At 37.3% G+C, this 25328-nt stretch overlaps 2 protein-coding genes across 2 annotated transcripts; both read right to left on the bottom strand.

Moving 5' to 3' along the window:
• Positions 1 to 7195: 7195 nt before the first annotated feature.
• LOC126495962 (olfactory receptor 1537-like) lies at positions 7196 to 8149 on the bottom strand. The gene has a single exon (XM_050133561.1). It carries the CDS (start codon positions 8147 to 8149, stop codon positions 7196 to 7198), a length of 954 nt encoding a protein of 317 aa, XP_049989518.1.
• Positions 8150 to 20013: 11864 nt separating this feature from the next.
• LOC126495961 (olfactory receptor 1537-like) lies at positions 20014 to 25182 on the bottom strand. The gene is made up of 2 exons (XM_050133560.1): positions 24242 to 25182; positions 20014 to 20053 (listed from the first exon to the last, which is right to left on the bottom strand). The coding sequence occupies exons 1-2, from the start codon at positions 25180 to 25182 to the stop codon at positions 20014 to 20016; spliced, it is 981 nt and encodes a 326-aa protein (XP_049989517.1).
• Positions 25183 to 25328: the final 146 nt, after the last annotated feature.

The raw sequence follows: 25328 nt of genomic DNA, 5'->3' as shown, positions 1-25328 counted from the left end.
CATACCATTTTCTGAATAACCACTCTGAGGTATAATATTAATTATAAATAGTTTATTTTCCTCCAAACTGCTTCCTGCTGTCTGTGGACAAAGTATCTTTAGGGTCCTTGAGATACTTGGAGATGTCTAAATCCTGGGAAGCCCAGCTATCGCCTTTGCTGATGGATAGCACCTGTCAAGTTTCAGGAAGTCTCCCTTGATCAAATCTGGTCCACCTTAACCTGGAATGAATCCATAGTTTCTTGATTTCTGTGGAAACAAAAGCAAAACTGCTTCTGCAAAGCAATGCATGTTTTAAGCACTATTGTATAAATATATTTTGATGTTTGTTTTAATGCTAAGGCATTTTTTAATATTCAGGCTGATACACTGTATCAGCTCTCTTTTAACCTCAGTATTTTGGCAGCTGTCTCTTGCCCATCAGCCATCAAATTCAAAACCAACCAAATAACATACAGGATCTAGAGTGCATGACTATTTCCCATCTTTTTATATCTTTTTTCTTTTATATTACATTTACTGTCTTATTATGGACTTTATTTTAATTTTTAAACTATTTCTTCTGTCTTCAACTGTCTATACCTATTTTCTTCTTTTTTTAAGCTGATGCACATTGTTTTGTAAAACCCATTGGATCCTGTTTAGAGGTTTTCCTATTTGAACTTCTTTTCTCTATGTCTTTTAGCCATTTTTGACCACGTAAGCAACACTTTAAAGTGCTAAGAAGTATGGAACTGTGTCAGCTGCTTTGATGGCTGAGACAGTCCATTTTTATGGTTGTGAAAATCTAACCCAACACTCACAGGGCAGTGGGAGGTTCATGACAAAGAATTCATTAAAATGTTCCTTAGAGCTCTAGAATGTGGATGCTTGAACTGTGGAAGGTATTTTTACTTAGTTTTCCATTCCTCCTTAACATGCTAGCTGCTCAAGGTCTCATTGCCCCACAGATATCTTATAGAAGTGTCAGAAGCTACTGACTTGTTAAACAGCACCTGAAATTATGTTATTGAACCAAATCCAGGATATATTTTCATTATGCCCACACGTCTCGCAGATACAACTTAATCTTTACACATGCCCACTGAAATTCCACATGATATTCTAAATGTGATCTGATCTTTAAACCTTGTATCTCATGCCCTAAATATTTCATCATACAAAGCCTCTATCTTTTGTTCAAGCTTCAGCTCTATACCTTAGTAACCAGAGCAACAGTAACATTTTTTGTCAAGTCATTCTTAACATATACAGTCCCCAAACCTATCATTCTTTTTGACCTACTCAAAGCCCTTTCATTTCATCTAAGACGTTAAGTCCCTTATCTACATTTCACGGACCTGATACACTCAAAATATCTGCTGCAATGTCAGCAGCATAACAAAAAGAGGCCATTGAAAAACCATTACCTGGGTACCCATAGGTATTTCGTCAACACAACTGGTAAAACATGACACATTAAATCTTTCCCTTTGCATTATAAATATACTGCCAATCTGGCAGTATTGAATGGGATGTTGTCTTTAAAATTTTCCTGTTGCTATGAAGCATCCTATAGTTTGTAGAGATATTTGAAAGTGCCCACAGACAGCTAAAAGTTTCTCTCCATTCTTACAAGCTAACAAAATATCAGCCATATCATGAATTATATAGACGTGATCATAAAGCTTCTTGGTAGGTTGCATTGCTAGAGCCATAAATTTTGACACATAGTTGAACTATTCATCCTCCCTTGGGTAAAACTTTCCAATGATACCTGACCATAGACTTCTAAAATTCACCAATGGTACACTGAATGCAACCCTTTTACAGTCCCCCAAAGCAAGATGAATGGTATAAAAACAATCATTCATATATAGAATTACTTTAAAGGTATCTAGGAATGAGAAGGAAATTCTGGTTGCAAAGCACTCATGATTTGTATGGTCTGTTAATCTGTCTAAGATCATGTTACATATTCCATTTAAATTATATTTTCTTAATTATGAATATAGGAGAATTCCAAGTTGAATTGGAAGGGTCTCTGTGGCTCTGAACTAACTGCTGCACGGCTTGTATCTTTTCTTGAGTTAGAGGCCACTGATCAACCCACACAGGCTCTTCACTTTCCCAAATAATGGGGTTTGCGTAGAATGCAGTGACCTCTCCTAAAAATGCTCCCATCGTTCTTTGGGAAGTCTCTTGCTAGGCATGATAGGATCAATTCTTGGGCAAGAATCCTTGTTGGAGCATTTGATTTGAAATTAACTAATTGGTACTATACAGATAAACCTGCACTTCACTCATGTTTCTGCCCCAAAGAATTACTAGAAGATGCAGAACAATATAAGGTATGAAAATTCCACTGTATCCTTCTTATCTCTCCAATTTAGTTCATTACTGCTTTGCTAGAGACTCTGAGTCTGTCCAATTCCCTAGAATTGAGTAATTTTCTCCCGCATAGGCCACATGGAAGGACTATTGACTGGCCACAATTACAGACATGTCTGCTCCTCTGTCAAACAGGCCTGAAAATCTTTCCATTAATAAATAAAATTAATTCTGGTCTCTGTGATCCAATGCCTCAGAGCCAATAAACATCAGATGAGTCAAGCCCTACTTCCCTTCTTTTTCCATTTTTATAAGCATTATTTTTCTGCACTTTTTGGAGTAAAATTAACTGTGCTAATCTTTGCCTTGAATTAATAACTGAAATTCTTCTGGAGAGTATACCTTCACCTTAATATTCCCTTTGCAATCTGCATCTATTATTCCAGGAGCTACAATTATTCCTAGCATGGTAGTACTGCTTCTTCCTAACATCAGCCCAACAATTCCTTTGGGCAAAAGTTCATAGACACCTGTTGGCAATGCTTGGACACCCATCTCAGGAGTTAGAACTTTATAGGTGAAGAAACTGCGGTCCAATTCTGTGCTACCTGGAGTTGCTCTGTAGAAGTGCTGAATGGCTTTCCTCATTGTGAGGCAAGCTTCTTAAGTGCCCTATAACACTATTTGTTGCATGGTCTGGGGTTGGCCCTACAGTTTTAGATGCTGATTCCTGAGTACACCTTCGTTGGAAGGGTGTTATTTAGCCTTTGTTTCTGGTTCTTCACTAGTCTTCTGTCCTCAGTGGTCTGTAGTTCTGGTGACTGACAAGTCCTCTAGTCCACTAGGGAACCTCTCTGTGGCTTTGCCAATCTGCATACCCTCAGGGATTTGTGATGCAAGGGTTGACTCTAAGGTTCTGGGATTCTGTGTATTCATGAGACCTCTGGTAAATAAGGGGAATTTAGTGTTATGGTTACCAGATAAGCCTCTGAGGTTCTAGGTACCTGCATGGCCTTTGGAAGAGCAGGGGTCTTCCGCCAGAATTGTGGGCAAGAATATGGTGACAAGGAGAATGAGGGATATTTTGGGAATGCTGAGCAGTCTTCAGAGCATTGTTGACATGGTGTGGGCTGCTCTTCCTTGGGGTATCTGCTACTGGCATTGCGTCTGGTAAAGCAAGGGTCTTCTGGTGTTGTAGGCTAGGATATAGATAATGACACCTGATTTAGCTAGTTTGATATAGAAAATAACCAGACTAGCTTAAAGGATAAAACAATTATATTTTTATTTATTATAAGGGTAAAACATACAAAACAGGAATAAGAAGTTCAATATCAGCGATGTTCTGTGGGAATCACAGAGAGAGAGAGAGAGAGAGAGAGAGAGAGAGAGAGAGAGAGAGAGAGAGAGAGAGAGAACTAGCACTGGGCTGTACACGTGTTTTTCTCTCTGGGTCCCAGAAAACCATGCCTTAACTAAGACCCACTTCTTAAAGGTAAATGGCCAACTAGGTTTCTCCATCATCTCCTCCTTTTAACTAAACAAGAGTAATCCAAAGCCAATACAAAACTATATACAATATGAACATGTATCAAGTATAAAATTACAACCAACATAAGCAATATTAAGCAAGGAACACATGGCAAATGTTTTAATAACATCCTATTCCAAAAAGTCTAAATCTTGCAAAAGAAATTAGCTTAGCTAATCCTAAAAGGAATATAACAATGATTGCCTAATGTTCAACCCCATTAAAGGCCTGAGGAGGGAGATAATATTACTTGATTAAACAGGAAGTGTAATCAAGCAGCTTCCAAGGTGAGCAGAATATGACAGAGACAATTAGATACCTGAGCAAGCACCTATAGTCTCATTTCCAACATGGAAGCAACCAGCTTTGGCTAACACCTAGCATAACTGACAGACAATTTTCAGAGGCAGAAAAATTTTTCAGAACCATCTTACTCTGTCTTGGGAAAGTTTGGCAGTCCTTTACCTTGTGTGCAGCTTAATCATTCTGGATATCATGTACTTTGTCAATGGTTGAGGCATGGGCAGTTCCTTGCCCAGTGACCAATTGTGTCAAGAAAAAAAAAAAAACTCCAAGTGGAATGCCTTCTGTGTTCAACATTCTCTCAGGAATAGATTGGTGCTGTCAGGAAAAATCATGCCCCATGTCAACAAAAATCTAAGTTATTTAAATGACATATTCTACAGATACTTGAAGTGAATACTAGATAGGTTGAAGATTACCTATCTAGGCAGAATATAATCTCTATGTATCTAAAGAAGCTAATCAATCTGACTATCTGAATAACAAACATGATCAACTATTGACTTATAATATTTAATACCTGTATAACTTATAGACTAAGACTTCATGTCAGAATATTAAATAATCTGTAAACAAATGTGCAACAAATGAGGACAATGACCTCAAAATGAAGACAATGTATACGTATCTTATTCAGAGGTAAAAATAATATATAATACGATAAGAATATGTATCCTAAAAGTTGTATCAATATACAAAATGTCCTAAACAGAGGTAGAAACACGCATGTATACAATCTGACAGAATAACTTTGCATAGGTATACAAATATTGTAAACAGAGATAACAAATATATTTTAACTTGTATCAATATTCAAAGCTATACCAATGTAATGTATCCATAAATAATACCTGACAAGTATTCACTCTATTACCCTCTATTATTATTCCCTCCCCCTTTTTTTAACAAACACAGTTTCCAACACAAGCCTCTACCTGATACAAGTAATAATCAACAACCCCTAAATGGTGTTCCCAACCCTGAGGACAAATTTTTTGGAAGAGGGGGTGTTGTCCTCTAGAATTGCTTCCCATTAATAGGGGATAATGTTCTATTTATGGAATCCTGTAAAAGTAAAGTGAGGGTTAAGTTTCAAGATTACTGTCTAGTATAGTTGCAAATGATTTCTGAGCAGTCCATAGGATTTTTTCCAAAGTTCTTATTTGACGTTCTAGCCAGAACTCCATGAGAATCTGTGCCATTTCAGCAGTCGGTACTCAAAACCCAATCTTATAGTAGCACTATCAGCATCACTATGTCATCTCAACCATGTGGAGTTGTTGTGGGGCCCCATCTTCTTTTAAGGTAAATCTCTATTGCTGAAGTCACACAGGATTCTGACACAGGACTTGAATGGATAGAGCTGAATTAGGCCTAGAATCCTACTCCAAATAGGACTAGCTTTCATAGTATGGAAAAATGTTACATAATTGCCATGCTGCCAAAAGAGTAAAACCATTACAATTCAACCTAGCTGTGACACCTAGGAACCACAATAATAACCAGCAAGGCAAGCTGTCCCTAAAGGTCCAATAGTGGCAGTGACATCATGACAGCAATCAATATCTATGAAATTGCACTTAAGGTCCACTCAACAGGGAGAAACTTCATGCCTGGTTCTATAAAGACAGTCAAATATGAGTTGCTGATAAGGTCATGGAACAGAGGAGAATCTAATAGTGACATTTTCCTAAACTAGTATTTTCTCTAACTGCATATTTAATACTGATTGTCTCACCCACAGGTAAGTGTAACTCTTCCTACAGCAGATGAAGACCATTTCAGAAATCCATAGCTTGTATGATGGAAGGAACAACTGATACTGGAGAGAAGAGACACAGTGGATGCATCTAGAATACAAACCCTCCACCTAAGACTCGGGGAACATTCAGAGGAAAAAGAAAGAATTCTCTAAGTTCTAAGAGTCAGAGGACAAGGAAGAATGTGGTAAGATTGTGTTTTGTACATCTGAGAGGAAAATGGCTCCATGATTCTCATCAATATAGTTTGCCAAACAAGAGTCAAAATTTGTATACTTGGCACATCAATATAGAAGGTGGAAAATCTCGGGGGATTTTAACATTAGATGAAGAGCTATATCAATTCATTATTACTAAGAACAGAATCAGTCTTCTGCTGTGGGACATTGGTTTGTAACCTGTCAATCAAATTTTAAGTAAACACTGATTGTCCAGTAGACAGTCAGGAAGTATAGACAGAACAACAAGAAAGGAAGTAGAGGCAGGTCAATGAGAACAGGAGAATTCTGGGAAGGAGGAAGCCCATTCTTCTGCAGTTGTGAATCCGCCACAGAAGAAGAAATATATGATTGTCTCACTGAAAAAAGGTACCAAGCCATATGGCTAACATATACTAGAATAATGGGCTAGTATAAGTTTTAAGAGTTAATAAGAAGCCTGAGCTAATGGGCCAGTCAGTTTATAGTTAATGTAGACCTCTTCTGTGTGATTTCTTTGAGACTTAACAACTGTGATAACTAGGCAGAACAGAAAAGTCAGTCAACCATATTCTTGTGGACAATCCTCCTAATATATATGAATTAATACACACACACACACATACACACACACACACATAAATTCAAAGAAAGGATGCTGTTCATTGGAAAGAGAGCAGGGGGAGCTTAGGAGTTCTTAGAGGGAGATGGGGCGAAAGATGCAATTACAGCACTTACACATAAAGGTCACAAAATGAATTATAAACAAATAAAAAAGTATCAGGTTTATTGTAATTGAGAATGTAGTTTAATATTTTTAAAGTAATTTTTATAAAAAGCAAAAACATATATGACATAATGTACTAAACATTATGGGCATATTAATTCATGCCATTCTTAATATTGGTTTACATTATTTATCCTATGAAAAAAGATAATATGTGCATAAAAATTGAAATTGAAATTTATATTTATAAAAATTATCAAAGTATCCTAGCAAATGAGTAATAATTCTTGCAACTATAATAAAATAAATTATGTCAATTCAAACTATGTATTTGTGGATAACTTTTCTCTAATAAATTATCTTCACATTACTTCTGAAACATGAATTTTTTTCTTTGAAGTATTTTCTTCAAGGCAACATTGACATCCTTATTCCTCAGGCTGTAGATCAGTGGGTTCAGCATGGGAACAACAGTAGTATAAAACATGGATGACAGTTTCCCTTGGTCCATGGAGCTGACTGATGATGGCTGTAAGTACACAAAGGCAGCAGAAACATAGAAGACAGCAACAGCAGAGATGTGGGAGCTACAGGTGCTGAAGGCTTTGGACCTGCCCTCAGTGGAATGGATATGCATGATGCTGGTAATGATGGAGATGTAGGATGTAATAATTGTGAGAATAGGGACAAAGATGTTCACTGTACCAAAAACTAGAATCAACAATTCACTGATATAGGTATTAGAGCATGCAAGCTTCAAGAGGGGAGGAAGATCACAGAAATAGTGGTTGATCACACCTGATTCATGAAACCGAGTCTTTAGTGCAAAGCCTGTGAGAACTGAAGCACTGAACACACTAAAAATATACACTCCTGAAATCAGGGCACCACTAATTTGATAGGACATGGTTACATTGTAAAGCAAGGGGTTACAGATGGCCATATAGCGGTCATATGCCATTACACCTAGTGTGTGACACTCTGCAATACCAAAAATGATAAAGAAATAGAGCTGAATCATGCATCCGGGATAGGAGATGAGGTTCTTCTCTGTCAAAAAGCTCACCAGCATTTTAGGAGTAACCACAGTGGACTGACAGAAGTCAATGAAGGACAGACTGCTGAGGAAATAGTACATGGGGTTGTGCAGGTGGGAACTGAACACAATCAGTGTGATCATGCCCAGATTTCCTGTTACAGTGACCACATAGATTCCAGTGAAGAGGAGGAAGAGGGGTATCTGGAGTTCTGGTTTCTCTGAGAGTCCAGTCAAGTAGAACTCAGTCACTGTGCAGTGGTTTCCTGCTGCCATTTTTTTCATTCAGATCCTGAAGGAGTAAAAGATTTGCTTGAGCCATGTAGTGGTAGCGTAAATCTTTAACCAGCACTAGGGAGGGAGAAGCAGGCAAACTGTGAGTTCAAGGCCAGCCTATTCAACAGAGTTAGTTGTAAAGAGACAAGTTTGCACAAATAAATGCTGCCCCAAATAACATATGTGTGTGTGTGTGTGTGTGTACATGTGGGAGTATGTGTATATATAATGTTGTCCGAGTGACTTTATTAAGCTTTTCATGTATACACTATCTACATATAAATATTTCCTACCTTAGAATACTTTTCTCTATATATAATTACTTTAATGGATCATTTGAGATTTATCTTTAATTATTAATTTTTAAACTTATCCTACAAAAATTAAAACTAAAATCCATATAATGTATTATCACCATGTTCAAACATTGATAAATTTTGTGATATCAAATCAATGTACATTAACTGAGAATTAGAGTGGGTATCAATGAGGAAAAGTGACAGACACGGTTGTGGAAGCAAATTTCCCTAAAACCAATGAATTATTATCCAAAATCTAATTTCATGAGAATAATTATGGAACTCTTTTTTTTTCAAAAATCTTCATTGCTTTTTAATTCTTAAGATACATAAAGCCTTTAAATTTCCAAATGTGAAAATGAAATGACATCTGGAACAACCGTTACATGAGGCACTGGATGCACAGTGCTCCTAGATTGTGTACTAAATGCATGGTGCTCCATTAGGAAGAGTTTTCTGTTTGTGACCCAGTTCTTGAGAGTGACAGAGTCAATCAGCAGTGGTTAAATAGTGAGGCCATTAATACAAAGTGAACACACTCACTCCCAATCACTTAATGACACTCTTGGCTAGCACAATGCATTTCTATTACTTTACATGTAAAGAAATAAGTAATACTGTCATCTTGTCACTAAAACATCCACAGTATGATTTGGTTTGTTACATCATGTTGACATTTTCTCAAGTGAAAAACCTGCAATTCTACACATTAAATTAGAGAAGCAGCCTTAGCTCAGTTTGTATGTTTTCCTTTATTTCTTGTGGACTAATAAAGTCTGCAATGCAGAAATATATATTGCAGAGAAATACAGTAATTTTCTTCTATCCTAAAGAATTGTGGACAAATTAGTTACTGTTTCCACAAAATGAATCTCTAACTGAATTAATGTTTTGGTAAAAGGTCAAAAATTGAAATGTATTTAATATGTAAACATTGTAGTCTTGCATAGATAACAACATAAATTTCAATAAATGACTCAGGTTGAAGTAGACAGAGTGAGATAGAAGTTCTTGGAGACAATATTGAAGAAATTTTGGGCAGCTCTATAAGACTTCAATGTCAAGATTTCTTAGAATCTCACACACAAATAAAGAAAGCACAAAGCATACAAATATGCTAATCATAAAATGGGAGGACCCAGAAAGGATGTAAGAGACAAAATTAAGGAGAAGATCTATGGAAAAACTCTCCTGTCATAATGATCCAGCAAAATTATGATTTCACAGCAGCAGTGGCTGCCTCCATGGCCCACATAGACTAATCCTGTAAATAATTCCTCACAGATTATGGTGGGTGTTGAGGATTTGACACCTCCCCTCCCACTGGTCTTTGGGTCACTCATAGTTTCTAGAATGAACAAGCATTGTCATCAGTTGTGTACTTACCATGATGATCTCTACATTCCAATGAATAGTTCTAAGCTTATAATCACCATGCTGACCTGGTTAAGATGAACAGGTCACAAAACGCAAGAAAAATGTTGTAAATATGGCAAAGAGATTTGTAGTGAGTAGTAAGTGAGATGGGGGTGTATGGAACATAAGATGTGTGACGATGACAGTATTCAGTGTGTGTGTGTGTGATTCATTTTAAACAGGGATAACTCTTTTCATATAGGTAAAGTATGATTTATTTTTAAGATCTCACATCCTGGAATTTTTCTGATTTCATTAGTTAATAAATAAATTTACATAACTATGCTGATTTTCAAAATTCTCTTTTTGTACTTCGTTTGTGCTTCCTCAATTTTTTTTCTTTCTATGATTCTTTGATAGGTGTTTTTTCCTCTTTGTCTATTACTGTTTGAGACACAGCTCACTCTGTAGCCCAGGCTGGCCTAGAACTCACAATTCTCTTGCCTATTCACCTTGGTTGCCAAGGACTGTGCCCAAACACCTGATGCTACTTAATTTTTAAGTAAAACTTCAGCCAGTACCTCAAAATTTATTCATTTTAGCATTTTTGTTTCTATAAATAACCCACAAACTCCATTTTAATATATCTTAAAATAATACATTCCTTAAAGCTATAATATTCCATTGAAAGTATTTCATTTATTGTTTATAATTCCATAGGTGGGGTAACTTTACGGTTTTGTGCTTTTCTTACGGTTTTCTTATCTTTAAATGTGTCGTGTTATTATCATATTCATTAAAAATACTCTGTTATTATAAAGTCATGCATAGTAGAAATTATCTGATAAGTTTTTGTCTATTTTTATATTTGTTCATCAAGAATTTCCTATCTTATGGTCAGATTATCGACAACTCTTCTCTGAATTCATCTAAGATCTAGTCACCCTGGTGTCTTTTTTATCCATAATGCCCAATTTGTGCTGCCCAGTATTTTTAGAAATGTGATCTTCCACAAGAGTATGGATGAGGTGAGCACTGGTCCTAGCATACAGCAGGGCAGGATTGGGATCTTGGGGGTGGGGTGGGAGGGAGGTAAGGGGAGATGGGGAGAGAAAAGTGAGAAGGGGAGGTTGGGGGGAACTTGGGAAACGGGATGTTTGGGATAAAGGAAGGTCGGATAGGGGAGCAGGGAAGCACACATCTTAATTAAGGGAGCCATCTTAGGGTTGGCAAGAGATTTGGTGCTCCCAGGTGCCCAGGGCGATGTCCCCAGTTAGTTCCTGGGGCAGCTGAGGACAGAGAACCTGAAATGACCCTATCCTATAGCCATACTGATGAATATCTTGCATATCACCATAGAACCTTCATCTGGAGATGGATGGAGATAGAGACAGAGACCCACACTGGAGCACCGGACTGAGCTCCCAATGTCCCAAGGAGGAGCAGAAGGAGGGAAAATATGAGCAAAGAAGTCAGGACCACGAGGGGTGCACCCACCCACGGAGACAGTGGGGCTGATCTATTGTGAGCTCACCAAGGCCAGCTGGACTGCGACTGAAAAAGCATGGGATAAAACCGGACTCTCTGAATATGGCGGACAATTAGGGCTGCTGAGAAGCCAAGGACAATGCCACTGGGTTTTGATCCTACTTCATGTTCTGGCTTTGTGGGAGCCTAGCCAGTTTGGATGTCCACCTTCCTAGACCAGGATGGAGCGGGGAGGACTTTGGACTTTCCACAGGGCAGGGAACCCTGACTGCCCCTCAGACTGAAGAGGGAGGGGGAAAGGAGTGGGGGTAGGGGGAGAGGAGAGGGAGGAGGGGGGAAAGGGAGACGGGGAGGGAAATGGGAGGCGGGGAGGAGGCAGAAATTTTTTTTCAATAAAAAATTATATTTAAAAAAAAAGAGTATGGATGACTTACTAGGAGCAACATTCTTAAAGAAAATGTATCTCCCTCTATGAGCAGCCATCAGTTGACAGTGGCTTCTCAGCTAGAGAAGGAACTTCACACCCACCTCCCCACTCCATGAAGAGATTTGGTCTAAAATGAGCTTGCATAGGACTTACTTATGTTATAGCAGCATTATGAATTCATATGTGCTATCTTATTTCGTCTAGAGGACAATGTTCCTTTATATTCATCCATTACTGGTTAGGTTTCTCCCTTTTTTGTCTTTACAGACCAATAAAATTTTAAGATTTACCTAGGAATATATAAATTATAGAGTGGAAAACATTTATTCCTGTCCAAGATAAAGAATTTGATGCAATTCACATGAAAACATTGAGGCATAAATCCTTACAAGGTCAGGAAAGTCCACATATCCCTTGTTGATGCATAAGAAAATGGACATCTGAGACATTATTTATAAGTAAGAAGTGGCTAGACTGTGGTAATAATCTGAATAAGATAATAAATGCACATTCCTCTTCAAAGGCATGCAATCTGAACAACAGGAAAAATTCAGCCTGTGCTGAGGTGCTGAGTTTTGTCCTTTGTTCTAGTATCCTTTAAGCCTGTTGTTTACCATCAGAAACAACAGCCCTCTTCTACTCATCTCATTATGTTGTGATGATAATGCTTCCATTATCTATGTGCCTAAGAAATTGGAATCACTGTTATACATGGAAGCATAGCCTCTGTGTTGTGAACTAATGATAGATGTTCCCTTTTAAAGAGAGACATTGACAAAATAAAAATCATCTGGAAAATACTATTTTCTTAAGAAATGTGATTTCTTGGGGCTTTAAAAAAATCCAAAGAAAGAAAAGAAAAGACCTTCATTTCATCTATGATTATTATATCTAAGTTTCTTAATTCTATAAATATTATTTGAAATAAATAAACTAGAAACTTATTCATGGGCATAAAATCTGTTCAGTCAGAGAGGTTAACAGACAATTTCAATTTGTCCACTCAGTTTTCAGGTAATTATTTGATTCATTTTAAATCTCTTCTAAATTTGAAGAGATCCTGCAACATTATTCAGTTCATCATAACTGACATAACCTTCCTACTGGATACTAGAAAATTAATATCTAAGTAGCAGTTACCATATTGTGAGTCACAGCAGGATGAAATGATGGACTAAGTCTACTTCCAGTACCTGCAAGGGGATGGTGCATTCAAGAAGCTTTAAAATTACTCTATGAATTACTGAATAAATGCATCTAGTAAAAAGCATATTTCTGACTCTGGGCAGTGGCACCTGTAGACTCATGGTTCACCCACCTTCTCTCCAACAGTCTCAGCACCAAGTTTTACTTCCCATTCTCAAAATCACTAATGCATATGTGCTCAGCATCTGGCAGTCTTCAGTGATGAGACAAGGGCCTAGTGCTTAATCTCACAGCTACTTTTGAAGTTGATCTCCTGATAGGCTAATGTCCCAAGAAATTTTTCTGCTCTATCGTTAGCAACAGTCTCACCATTTGCTGTCATCTGAGTAGTTCTGCCTCCTATACTCTGAAGGTGTACACTGGACTTATATTGCCAGCTCTAAATAACATGATGGCATAGTCTCCAAGGATTTCCAGCTCTTGGGGAAAAGAACCAACACACCCAAATGAGATAGCTTGCAGCTATTTGTTACAGAATTCTTTATCTGAAGGAACGTCTGGCTCAAGGAATAGTCAAACCACTTCCCTAATCTCAAGGAGGAAACACATACTATTTTCTTGGCAAAACAGCCTTTTGAATTATTTCAGCAAAGCTGTGCAAAACAAGTTTTTGACCCATCAAACCAAGATGGAGTCAATAAAGCCCCCACAAAGGAGCCATTCCCTCTCTCTCTCTCTCTCTCTCTCTCTCTCTCTCTCTCTCTCNCCCCCCCCCCCCCCCTCCCCCCCCCCCCCCCTCCCTCCCTCCCTCTCTCTCTCTCTCTCTCTCTCTCTCTCTCTCTCTAGCTTTCTCAGGACCTATGGAAATATGAGAGCCTCACGTTGAGCACCATCTGTAGTTGGATGTTTCTCTCCCACTCGCTAGTTCGCAAATAATCACTCTGAGAATTAATATTGATTATAAATGTTTTCCCAACGGTTCAGGCTTATTGCTAGCTAGCTTTTAGATCTAAATTAACCCCTTTCTATTAATCTATGTATTGCCATGTGACCATGGCATTACTGGTTTGCTGGCATATTGTTTCTTGGGTGGCTGGATAATATCTCCCAGACCCTGTCTTTCTTCTCCTGAATCATTTCTTTGGGTTCCCATCTGACTCAATCCTGCCTTTCCATAGGCCAAAGCAGCATTATTTATCAACCAATGAATGCAACCCATATTTGCAGCATACAGAACTACATCCCACAATATCAAGCTAGTAATTTAGAAATCAAGAAGATAAAATATCTACTAATACATAAATATAATTGAACATATAGAAAATCCAGATTGATTGAAGAGAACAGTTAAATGATATTAAAAGTATATCAAGGTAATGTTAGTAAACAGAAATCACAGGATAGTTTATGAAATTATAAGAAAAGCACCAACAAACCCAAATGAGATAACTTGTAGTTATTTGTTGCATTTTTTTTTTGACTCAGCAGATGTCATTGTCTATCTTTTCCGAAGGACAACTGTCCCCATTCTGGGTCAATCACAGATTATAAGTTAAAGTTTCATAATGAGTATAGACCGATACTGTTAACCATGCCCACTTGAAGCAGCTGTTTATGTGGCAACACCAGACTTCATAGTTTTCAAATGACTTACTTTAATATAATTTCATCTCTATTTTAATACTTCTAAGCTCAGCTCTACTGTAAAAGCTGAGAACAATGTACAGTTGAAGAATATGTCTCCAAATTTGAAGTGCTGAAAACATAATTTTCCAGTGTAGCATACCAGAGAAGCTGAATCAAAGTAGGGAGCATAGGTCATATGAGAAACTGATTAATGCTATTATGAGAACAAGCTTGTGATCACAGGAGTGGGAACCTAATCTTGGGCTGACTTTGATCCTCAATATCTTTTTTCTTTCTTTCTTTCTTTCTTTCTTTTTTTTTCTTGAATTATTTGTACTTCAGTCTTCTGCTACATCACAATGTACCAAAGGAGACTTTTCTTGATAGGTCCTTTGGCCTTGACCTTCTTGGAATTCAGACTTTTGACCTTAAAAAAAGATAAATACAGTTCTGATCACTATACATTACCTTCCTGTGGTATTCTGTTACACCAACAAAAACAGACCAACACACATGACCTTCTATTTCTCTGAGTCTTTTCACTGGCTAATTTTACTGTGTTCTTGCAGCTTCTAAAACTGCCCCAGGAAGTAATAGCCTTTATCACAGAATCCCATTATCTGTTTCTCAATTATGATACATCTAACAATGTTTGTGCGCTTCAAGCAATTGTATTTATTTGACTCATTTTCCCTGTATCCCAGTTTTCACAAACACACTTAATTCCATTGCCTTCTGTTCAGCCCTACTTGTATCACCTTAATGTTTGTATGTCTCTATCCTTGGTGGCGAGCTCCTCTATACTGGTTTTGCATCAGATGTCTTATATTCCCATTGTCAGAGGCATTGTACATATGAATAAAACATATGAATAACAAAAGAAAATATTTCTGACAAAGAATTTTTAATTACCAGTGGAATTGAGATGCTAAGAACCAAATATGTGTAGCATGTATGATTTCATTGGTTTAGACTTTGTAAATGTTTGTCTCATCAGAGCCACTAACAATATAACTGATGTATTTATCACCTCCCTATGTCTCTTTGAAGCAACTTGTGTCTCATGTGTGTCTGTATTTTTGGTAAGAATATTTGATATATTTATCACCAAATACTTTGAATTACACCATGCCATATTTTAACTTTCAGCATGATACAATACAGAATATCCTTACGAATATATTAAAATGAAGAATGGCTTCACCTGAAATACCTGAGGATATGAAGTCTTTGATTATATGTATTACGCATCTTCTCTTCCCATGTCATCATGACCGTTATTGTATTCTCTGGTTCAATGAGTTTTACTGTTACAGATAATCCTTATAAATGGGTATTAGTTTATTTTTCCTTTTATGGCTGTGTTATTTATCATGTAAAGTGTCCTCGAGGTTCAACAATATTTTTTCAGTGATGTTTCTCTTATAGAGAAAAGAAACAAAGAGATTCAAAGCTATTTAATATACATCCACAATTTTTGTCATTCACTATCAAAAAATGATTAAAATAATTAGTCAGTTTTAATAGATCATTTGTTACATGAGATAGTTAAAGATATAGGGGAAATTAGAGAACAGCTTCTCCAAGTTAAATGAATTCAAACAATATCCACTTTTAATGTATAAGTTTTTAACATGTAATATTTATATCTTCAAATTTAATTCCATCTTCAGTAGTTTTGTGTCTGGGGTCAAGCAATGATGGAGAATAGACCACCAAAGTCTTTTAAACCAGATTTCTTTTTAAGCAAGCTTTATTCCAGATAAAGTAAAAGAACAAAATCACTGCATGGCACACAAAGCTTATCAGCTATAGCTGAGAACACAGCCAGAGATCAGGTTTCTAAAACTCTTGCAATAGGGACTGGTTTGGAGCCTCTTTAATAGTAAAATTAAGCACCAGGTATGCGTCAAAGAGCTTTTACAACCGTGATGTCAGGCTTAAAGTCATATTACATTTTAAGTTTTACAACTTTTGGTAATAGGATCAAAAACCCATTGCTGTTGTTCTTGAGTTCTCAGTAGTCCTCATTGTCCGCTATGTTCAGCAAGTCCGGTTTTATCCCATGCTTTTTTAGACCCAGGCCAGCTGGCCTTGATGAGTTCCCGATAGAACATCCCCATTGTCTCAGTGTGTGGGTGCAACCCTCGATCGGGGGAGGGGGAAGGAAATAGGAGGAGGTGGCGGGGAGGAGGCAGAAATCTTTAATAAATAAATAAATTTTAAAAATTAAAAAAAAAAAAACAACTTTTGGTAATAGGTTGTTATAGTGTTAACTTCGGACGTTTGTGAAAGCCTATGCCTGCCACAGCCAGTTTTCACTGTCCCTGAAAAGAATGTAAGACAGAGAGTAGAGTCACATAGGGTGACAGTTCAAATTAAGGGAATATCAGCAGAGGATCCATAGAGACAATAGTTCAAACCTAACCTTTGCCCACAGTATCTGACGAGTTGGGAAGCTAGGATACAGGAGACAATTACTAGACCTGGAAGGAGGTGGGAGGTCCTTGGACTCCCCACAGGGCAAGGAACCCTGACTGCTCTTTGAACTGATGAGGGAGGGGGAGTTGATTGAGGGAGAGGGAGGGAAATGGGAGGCGGTGGTGGGGAGGAGACAGAAATCTTTAATAAATAAATTTTAAAAAATTTAAAATAAGTTTACCTCTGTACACTGTGACTGCCAAGATGTCTACTTTAAGACAGATTGTGTTTGTTAAAGGTTAACAGTGGCTGCCTGCTTTGTTTTTCTTCCAAAATATACTTGTACTTGCAATTTTATATTTCTATATTCCAGGACCAGACTCTTTATTTCTATATTCTATTTAGGGAATTTTCAGTAATTATATCAATAGCTAGCATGATACCAAAATTGCTACAGGATATATTACAAATGGTAGTGAGTAATTATGTGCTGATAATGATTCAGATAAGTACTTTTAGAATATAAATATGGACTAACATTAAAACAAATTTGAAAGTATTAAACAGTTTCCTGTGGCTTTCAGGATAGAAAGGTAAAGAATACAGAAAATCTACTCTTCAGAATTCTACAGTCTACAAGGGCAGAGATAGGCAAGCAAGGCACAGAAGTACATAAGGTATTTAAGAGGTCCTAAAGGACCACAGCCACTGGGACACGTCTTTACTCAGGGAATGATATCAACAAAGGCATTTGAGAGTAACATAAAAAGAATAACGTTTTTTTGACCCAAGTATCACATGACATGACTGAGACAGAGAAACAAAAAAACGTTGAGTATCAACACAGGAATAAGTGCTAATTTTCCTTAACCTTTTCTGTATCCTCTTATCCAAGAATCTCTTAACATAATTTGCTCTCATTTTTGTAAAAGGCCAGATTTGTGTTATATTCAATAATTTTTAACAAAATTTTTAAGAAATAAAAATTAATATAATGAAACAATATTTGCCTTGAAAATAAGCATCATCTTAAAATGCAAACAAATTATTTTCATTATTTAAAAAAAATAAATATATTGGATCATAATCATATTCTTCCTCTCTTCCTAGTCCTTCCAGCTATCCCCCCTTCCTCTATAATCTAATTTTAGTTTTTTATCAATAAAAAAATCATCATAACAACAAACCTCCTAAATCAAGAAAACAAAGTAAAGCTACGACTCCTTCCCATAAAATTATCAAAACTCCATAAATCCTAATATCTGCTCTGTGCCCTGTGTATAACCTTTTCCTATAAAAAGGAGCTTGTAGTCTTTTCTCTCAGCTACAGATTCAAATAATTCTCTGTAGCTATATCTAGTTAGAAGTGTCCCCAGTATCCCACACAGGGTATTTTTAAATAAGTTGCTTCTGGTTCTTAGTCTTCAGTGATCTATTCCATATTATTTGAGCAATTTCAGGACCCAACAGTGATAATAAGAAGAAATATTCTTTTGTGTTTGGGTAAAATATTCTGTAGATAAGTGTTATGAGCATTTGATTATTAACATTTTTTAGTTCTTTTATTACTTCTCTGTTTAGTTTTTTCTAAATGACCTGTTCATTGGTGAGAACAGGGTGTCAGTATACCATTTTGTGTGGGTCTGTGGAAGAATCTGGGTCACTCCGAGATGAATTTTGGCTTTGAAAATAAGGAAGAGAATCAGTTTATAATGAAAGGACTGCTCTTTGCTTCACAAAACCTTTTTTTCCCCATTGCTATGGAATTTACATATCTTGGCAAGTCAATGTTTGCATATCCAAACCTCTTATCTGGAGTTGTTTGAGGGAACAATCATTTGCCCAAGCAATTCTCTACAATGAGACTTTTGTTCAAATCCTCTCATAACTGAGTTTTGCAAAGGCTCCAAAACTCAGATAAGATTCGAACACTTCAAACGAACGATAGCAATCACAAAATGTAGTTCAAAGCCTAGGTGTAGATATTCTGGAATTCCAGTCGAAGGCAATACTCTAAGGGATCTTTTCCTACAGCAGGGGTATTGTTTCCCACTTTTATTATGTGGAGACTGAAGTGTGATTTAAGCTTAACTTTAGTAATTTTTTCTTTGTTTGCTTATTTTGCTTTCCTCTTTTTATATAAGTGTGAGTACCTTTATTTGGGGGGCAAAGATGTTCAGTATTGAGATGTCATCTTGTTGGATTTCAATTTCTTCTAAAAATACTTTTGTTTTTTATTAATTTTGGTTGGAAGCCTGTTTTGTTAGATATTACAATGGCTACACCTGCTTGCTTGGAACCCTTGCTGGGAAAATGTGTTTCCAATCCTTTATTTTCTCTGAGGTAACAGCTGTCTTGAATGTTAAGACAAATTTCCTGTATGCAGCAGAAGGTAGATTTTGTTTTTGCATCAATTTTGTTAGCCTGTGAGTTTTAATTGCAGAGCTTTTTATTGAGTTTATTTATATTCAGAAATACTAATGACACATGATTGTTATTTCTTATTTAGTTGCTGGTGGTGGTGGTGGTAGTGTGTGTGTATGTGTGTTTCTTTTGTTTTGTTTTTGCTGCTGTGAGATTATATATTTCCTTTTTTGATGGGTATACTTGGCCTCCTTGGGATGATGCTTTCCTTCTATTGCCTTCTGTAGGGCTGGATTTGTGGATAGATACTGTTTAGCTATGACTTTGTCATGGAATATCTTGTTTTCTCCAGTTATGGTGATCCAAAGTTTTGCTTCATATAGTAGTGTGAGCTGGTATGTGTGGTCTTAGCGTCTGTAAGACATCTGTCCAGGCTCTTCTGTCTTTTAGAGTCTCCATTGAGAAGTCAGATGTAATTCTAATAGGTCTGCCCCCATATATTACTTGGCCTTTTTGTTGTATCTTAAAATTTCTTTTCTTGTTGCTGTATTTTTACTATATTGATTATGATGTGGCAGGAGACTCTCTTTTTGGCCCTATCTATTTATTGTTCTGTAAACACCTTGCACCTGTAAAGCCACATCCTTCTAAAGGTTAGGAAAATTTTCTATTACTTTGTTAAAAAATGTTTTATGGATCTTTGAGTTGGGATTCTTTTCTTTCTTCTTCTCCTTCTGCTATTCCTATTATTCGTAAGTTTTGTCATTTGATAGTATTTCAGATTTCCTGGATTTTTATTGTCAAAATTTTTCTAGATTCAATACTTTTTTGACATAGTTATCAGCATTAAGCCTTTTTAATCCTCAGACCTTAATAACTTGCATTTACACATTTGCAGTCACTTTTTTTGTACCTTGAAAAATTCTTATCCTCTAACTTTAAGCTTTGCATCATAAAACATTTTTTATTTACTTTACCAGTAGGCACAGATGGCTGACCACTGAGAGCAGTCACTGTAAAGCAAGTTCCTTTAAACATAGGAATAGTAAGAAGTTATACTAAAATCTGTTTTGTGTGTTTCTCTCTCTCTCTCTCTCTCTCTCTCTCTCTCTCTCTCTCTCTCTCTCTTTTGCTCTCTCTCTCCTCTCAAGTCTGTTAGGAAGGTAAACTGTGTCTAGACTTTGTATTGGCTCTAAGAGAGTGAGACCTGTGACCTGATTCTTATGGAGAACTTAGAATGCTGATATAAGAGCTGATAGTATATTGTTATCATTATATCCTTACTATATAAGACTCAATAACCAGAACATCCAGAGGTTTGGGCAGTCAGTAAGGGCTGCAGCCAGGACATGATGAGCATGGTTAACTTATACATTTAGAAACACACATTTAGTGACCATATTTCTGCATTTAAACCAGACAAACTTTTCTCACTTTTTTTCAGAATAATTTTGGGCAGGGGAGGGGCAGCCGGCCATTTGTACTTTTCTGATGTGTTTGATCCTGGTGTTGTTCCTCTCTGGCGTTTCCTGCTGTGCAGCTTTGGAACATGTGTCATTTTGTGAGACCAAAACCAATTATTGTCCTTGAGAAGAGGCTGACAGTAGCCATCTATGGTGCCTGGCCTTGTAGTCTCCTCTTCTTGCCTCTTTCCTCCTGGCTTCTCCTTGACATTCAGGCCTGGGACTGCAATACCTGCTGAGAGGGGTGGTCCTCTCCCTAGCTACCACCACTGCTAGCACAGACAGGTGTCCCCTGAAGCCTGGACTCCTGAGGGAGGAAGGCTGGCAAAACCTACTGTTATAAGTGGGAGAATACGAACCTTAGCCCAGGGTAGATATTAATTTACTAACCATCATCACAAAGAGACTGACAACAGGCAATATGACAATGTGGCATAACAATTAAACAGACCACGACAATTAAACAAAATTGACAAGACATCGCTGTGTGTTAGGTCACGTGATCCCATACACTATAGTCCAAAAGGGTCATAACCGAATGATCCAATGGTCAGTGAAGAAATAAGAGTGTTCCCCTCCTTCATTTTCCTCTTGCTCTGAGATTAGAAGCATGTCCCTGAGCATCCATACTGTCCAGACACCAGATACCAGATAAACCAGACTTACCAATTGGAGGGAAAAAAAAACATAATAAAGTTTGCCAGAAACCAAAGACTGGTGAGTTCCCTCAGAACCAGGTTTGTGCTCCATGTATGGGCCACAAAAATGTTGAATACGTGGGGATTGTGCAAAGATGGGAACACACTACTAAAGTCTGATGAACCAGAAGCAAACTTTATTCCTGGAAAAAATAAAAGATTAACCTCCATGGGACACAAAAAGCTTCTCAGTTAGCTGAGACTACAACCAGGGATAGATTTGTAAGGCTGTGACAAAAGCCAGTTTTTGAACATCTCCATTTATAGCAAGCATAAGGCAATAACAAAATAATTTTTACAATCTTAAGAAAAAATTCAAATACAAATTGCCCTTTTTTTTTTTTTGCAATTTCCATTAACAGAGTTTTTCAGTTAAAATAGTGTTTGTATTTAGTCCATTGTTTTTCCCCGGCATTCCATGATAGTGTTTACCAAGGTTCTGTACCTCCCCTGACACTTCCAGTTTTACTTAGTAGGGAAGGATATGGGACAATATAAAACCAAAGAGTCAAAAGTAACATACATCCCATCATTTAAAAGTTAACTCAGCTCAGATCAATTTCTGGTCATGAGTGGACAAGGACATTATCTAAAAGTGAATCCTCCATTTGCAGAGTGACCCTAAGTTCGCTGAGAGCCGCTTCAGCCTTAAAAATAGAGTTAAGGGTTGGAAAGTGGAGTAACCTACTGTTAATATTTAATCCATAAGCTTCTGAGAATGCTTTTGACAGTCTGTTCTCGTTTTTCTTCGCTTACCATTTCATATTTCTTTATATCTATATTCTTATTTTTGGAATCTACATTTTTATATTTTTATTCTTGGACTCATCACTATTTCAGTTTTCAGGTGAACCCTAAGAAAAACATACATAGGTCCACCTAGAGTGGAGAAATAGACAAGATCACCTAACAAAATCAGAATCCTGAAAAATTTTGGAGCATGGACATGGGGGTGGGGGGGAAGGAAGGTGGAAGAGAGAGCGGAGGGGAGAACGGAAGAGGGGAGGAGAATTTGAGGGAACGGGATAGATGAGATAGAGGAAGGAAAGATATGAGAGCAAGGAAAGAGATATTTTGTTTGAGGGAGCCATTATGGGTCTAGCAAAAAACCTGGCACTAGAGAAATTTCCAGGAATCTACAAGGTTGATCCTAACTAAGACCATAAGCAATAGAGGAGAGGTTGTATGAACTGGCCTTGCACTGTAGTCAGATTGATGAATATCTTAAATGTCACCATAGAACCTTCATCCAGCAACTGATAGAAACAGAGGCAGAGACCCGCAGCAGACCACTGGGCTGACATTCCAAATTCCAACTGAAGAGTGAATGGAGTGAGAATATGAGCAAAGAGGTCAAGACCATGGTGAATCTGTTTACCTGAGCTAATGGGACCTCACCAACTCCAGTCAGACAGGGAAGGAAGCAGCATAGGTCCAAACTTGACCCTCTAAATGTGAATGATAGTTGTATGGCTGGGGCAGCCTGCAGGCCCACTGGTAGTAGCACCAGAATTTATTTTTACTGCTTTTACTGGCTTTTTAGGAGCCTGTTTTCTTTGGAGGGATATTTTGCCCAGCCTAGATAAAGTAGTGAGGGCCGTGGACAACCCTAAAGAAATGTGCCTTATCCTCTCTTAAGAGTGGATAGAGATGTGGTGGTGGGGTAGGAAATGGAGAAAGGGAAGGAGTAGAAATTGGGATTGATATTTAAAATGAAAAAGAAGTGTTTTTTTAATAAAAGAAAAAATTTTAAAAAAGTACAATTAAGATCCTCTCAACGGGGAACTTGATGCCTGGTTCTATAAAAAGAGTCAACTATGAATTTCTGATGAAGTCATGGAACATAGAAGATAATCTAATAGAGACTCTATCCTAAACTAATATAATCTCTAACTGCATACTAGTAGTGATCATCTCACCCACAGGGAACTGTTACTCTTCCGACATCTGAGGGAGACCATTGCAGAAATCTGGTCTGATAGAGGAACAACTGATACTGGGAATAAGAGCCACAGTGGATCCATCTATAATACAAGCCCTCCACTAAGACTGAAGGAACATTAGGAGGAAAAGGAAAGAATGTTCTAAGTTCTAAGAGTCAGAGTCCAAGTAATGATGTGGTGAGATTGTTTTCTATGTCTGAGAGGAACATGCCACCATGATTCTAAACAATGTATTTTGCTGCACTAAAGGTGAAAATGAATTCATTTGGCACCATAATGTTAGAATGTTAAAATCTCAGAAGACTCCACACCTAAATGAAGAGCTACAGTCAGTTAATGAGGACTAAGAAGCGAATCAGTCTTCCTGTGGATAAATCCCCAATTTGTATGTATGTACATATATTTGTGAATTAAAGGAAAGGATGCCATTGAGTGGAGAAAGAGGTAGGGAAAATTTAGAGTGATTGGTGGGAGATGGGAGAATGATGCATTTATAACACATATAAAATTCCAAAAATAAATTAAAAAATAAAAAACATCAAGTTTTTGGAATTAAGAAGGAAGCTAAATATTTTAAAGTATTTTTTATCAAAATTATATATACATATACATCTATATGTATACATAATTCTAGTCATTTTGGGAATATAAATTTCTGACATCCTTTGGTTTATGTTTTATTATGTAAAACAGGACAGATAATATTTACATAGAAAATTGAATTTGAAATTTTTAACTAAAAATTACCAAAGTATCCTAGCAAATGAATAATAATTACCACAACTAGAATAAAATTAATAATATCAACTCAAACTATGTAACTGTGGAAACATTTCTCTAATAAATAATCCCTCACATTACTTCTGAGACATGAATGTTTTTCTTTGAAGTATTTTCTTCAAGGCAACACTGACATCCTTATTCCTCAGGCTGTAGATCAATGGGTTCAACATGGGAACAACAGTAGTATAAAACACGGATGACACTTTTCCTTGGTACATCGAACTCATTGAAGATGGCTGTAAGTACGTGAATGCAGCAGAACCAAAGTAGACAGCAACAGCAGAGATGTGGGAGCTGCAAGTGCTGAAGGCTTTGAACCTGCCTTCTGTGGATTTAATCCTGAGGATGCTGGCAATTATGGAGATGTAGGAAGCAGTAATAGTGAGAGGTGGGACAAAAATGTTCACTATACTAAATATTAGAATCAACAAGTCATTAATATAGGTATTAGAGCATGAAAGCTTCAAGAGTGGAAGAAGATCACAGAAATAGTGGTTGATCACATCTAATTTGCAGAACCAAATTCGTAGCATGAAGCCTGTGTTAATTGATGCATTGAACACACTAAAAATATACACTGCTAAAATCAGGGAACTATAAATTTTATAGGACATGATTACAGTGTAAAGCAGGGGTTTACAGATGGCCACATAGCGGTCATATGCCATTACAGCTAATGTGTAACACTCTGCTATGCCAAAAATGATAAAGAAATAGAGCTGAGTCATGCACCCAGGGTAGGAGATGAGGTTCTTCTCTGTCAAAAAGCCCACCAGCATTTTATGGTTGACAACTGTGGACTGACAGAAGTCAATGAAGGACAGACTGCTGAGGAAATAGTACATGGGGTTGTGCAGGTGGGAACTGAACACAATCAGTGTGATCATGCCCAGATTTCCTGCTACAGTGACCACATAGATTCCAGAGAAGAGGAGGAAGAGGGGCATCTGGAGTTCTGGTTTCTCTGAGAGTCCGGCCAAGAAGAACTCAGTCACTGTGCAATGGTTTCCTGCTGCCATGTTCTTCATTCAGGTCCTGAAGGAGTAAAAGAATTGTTTAAGCCAGGTAGTGGTAACTCAAGTCAGTGATCCCATTACTAGGAAGGCAGTAGCAGGCAGATTTCTGTAAGTTCAAGGCCAGCCTGGTCAACTGAGCTAGTTCTAGGAAAGGCCAG

This window comes from Alexandromys fortis, unplaced genomic scaffold (assembly GCF_014885135.2).
Source record: "Alexandromys fortis isolate MF-2015 unplaced genomic scaffold, M_Fortis_MF-2015_v1.1 scaffold_231, whole genome shotgun sequence".
NCBI classification, from domain to species: Eukaryota; Metazoa; Chordata; class Mammalia; order Rodentia; family Cricetidae; genus Alexandromys; species Alexandromys fortis.
Note: the sequence above shows the minus strand (reverse complement) of the source record. Positions and strands in the feature narration are given on the sequence as shown.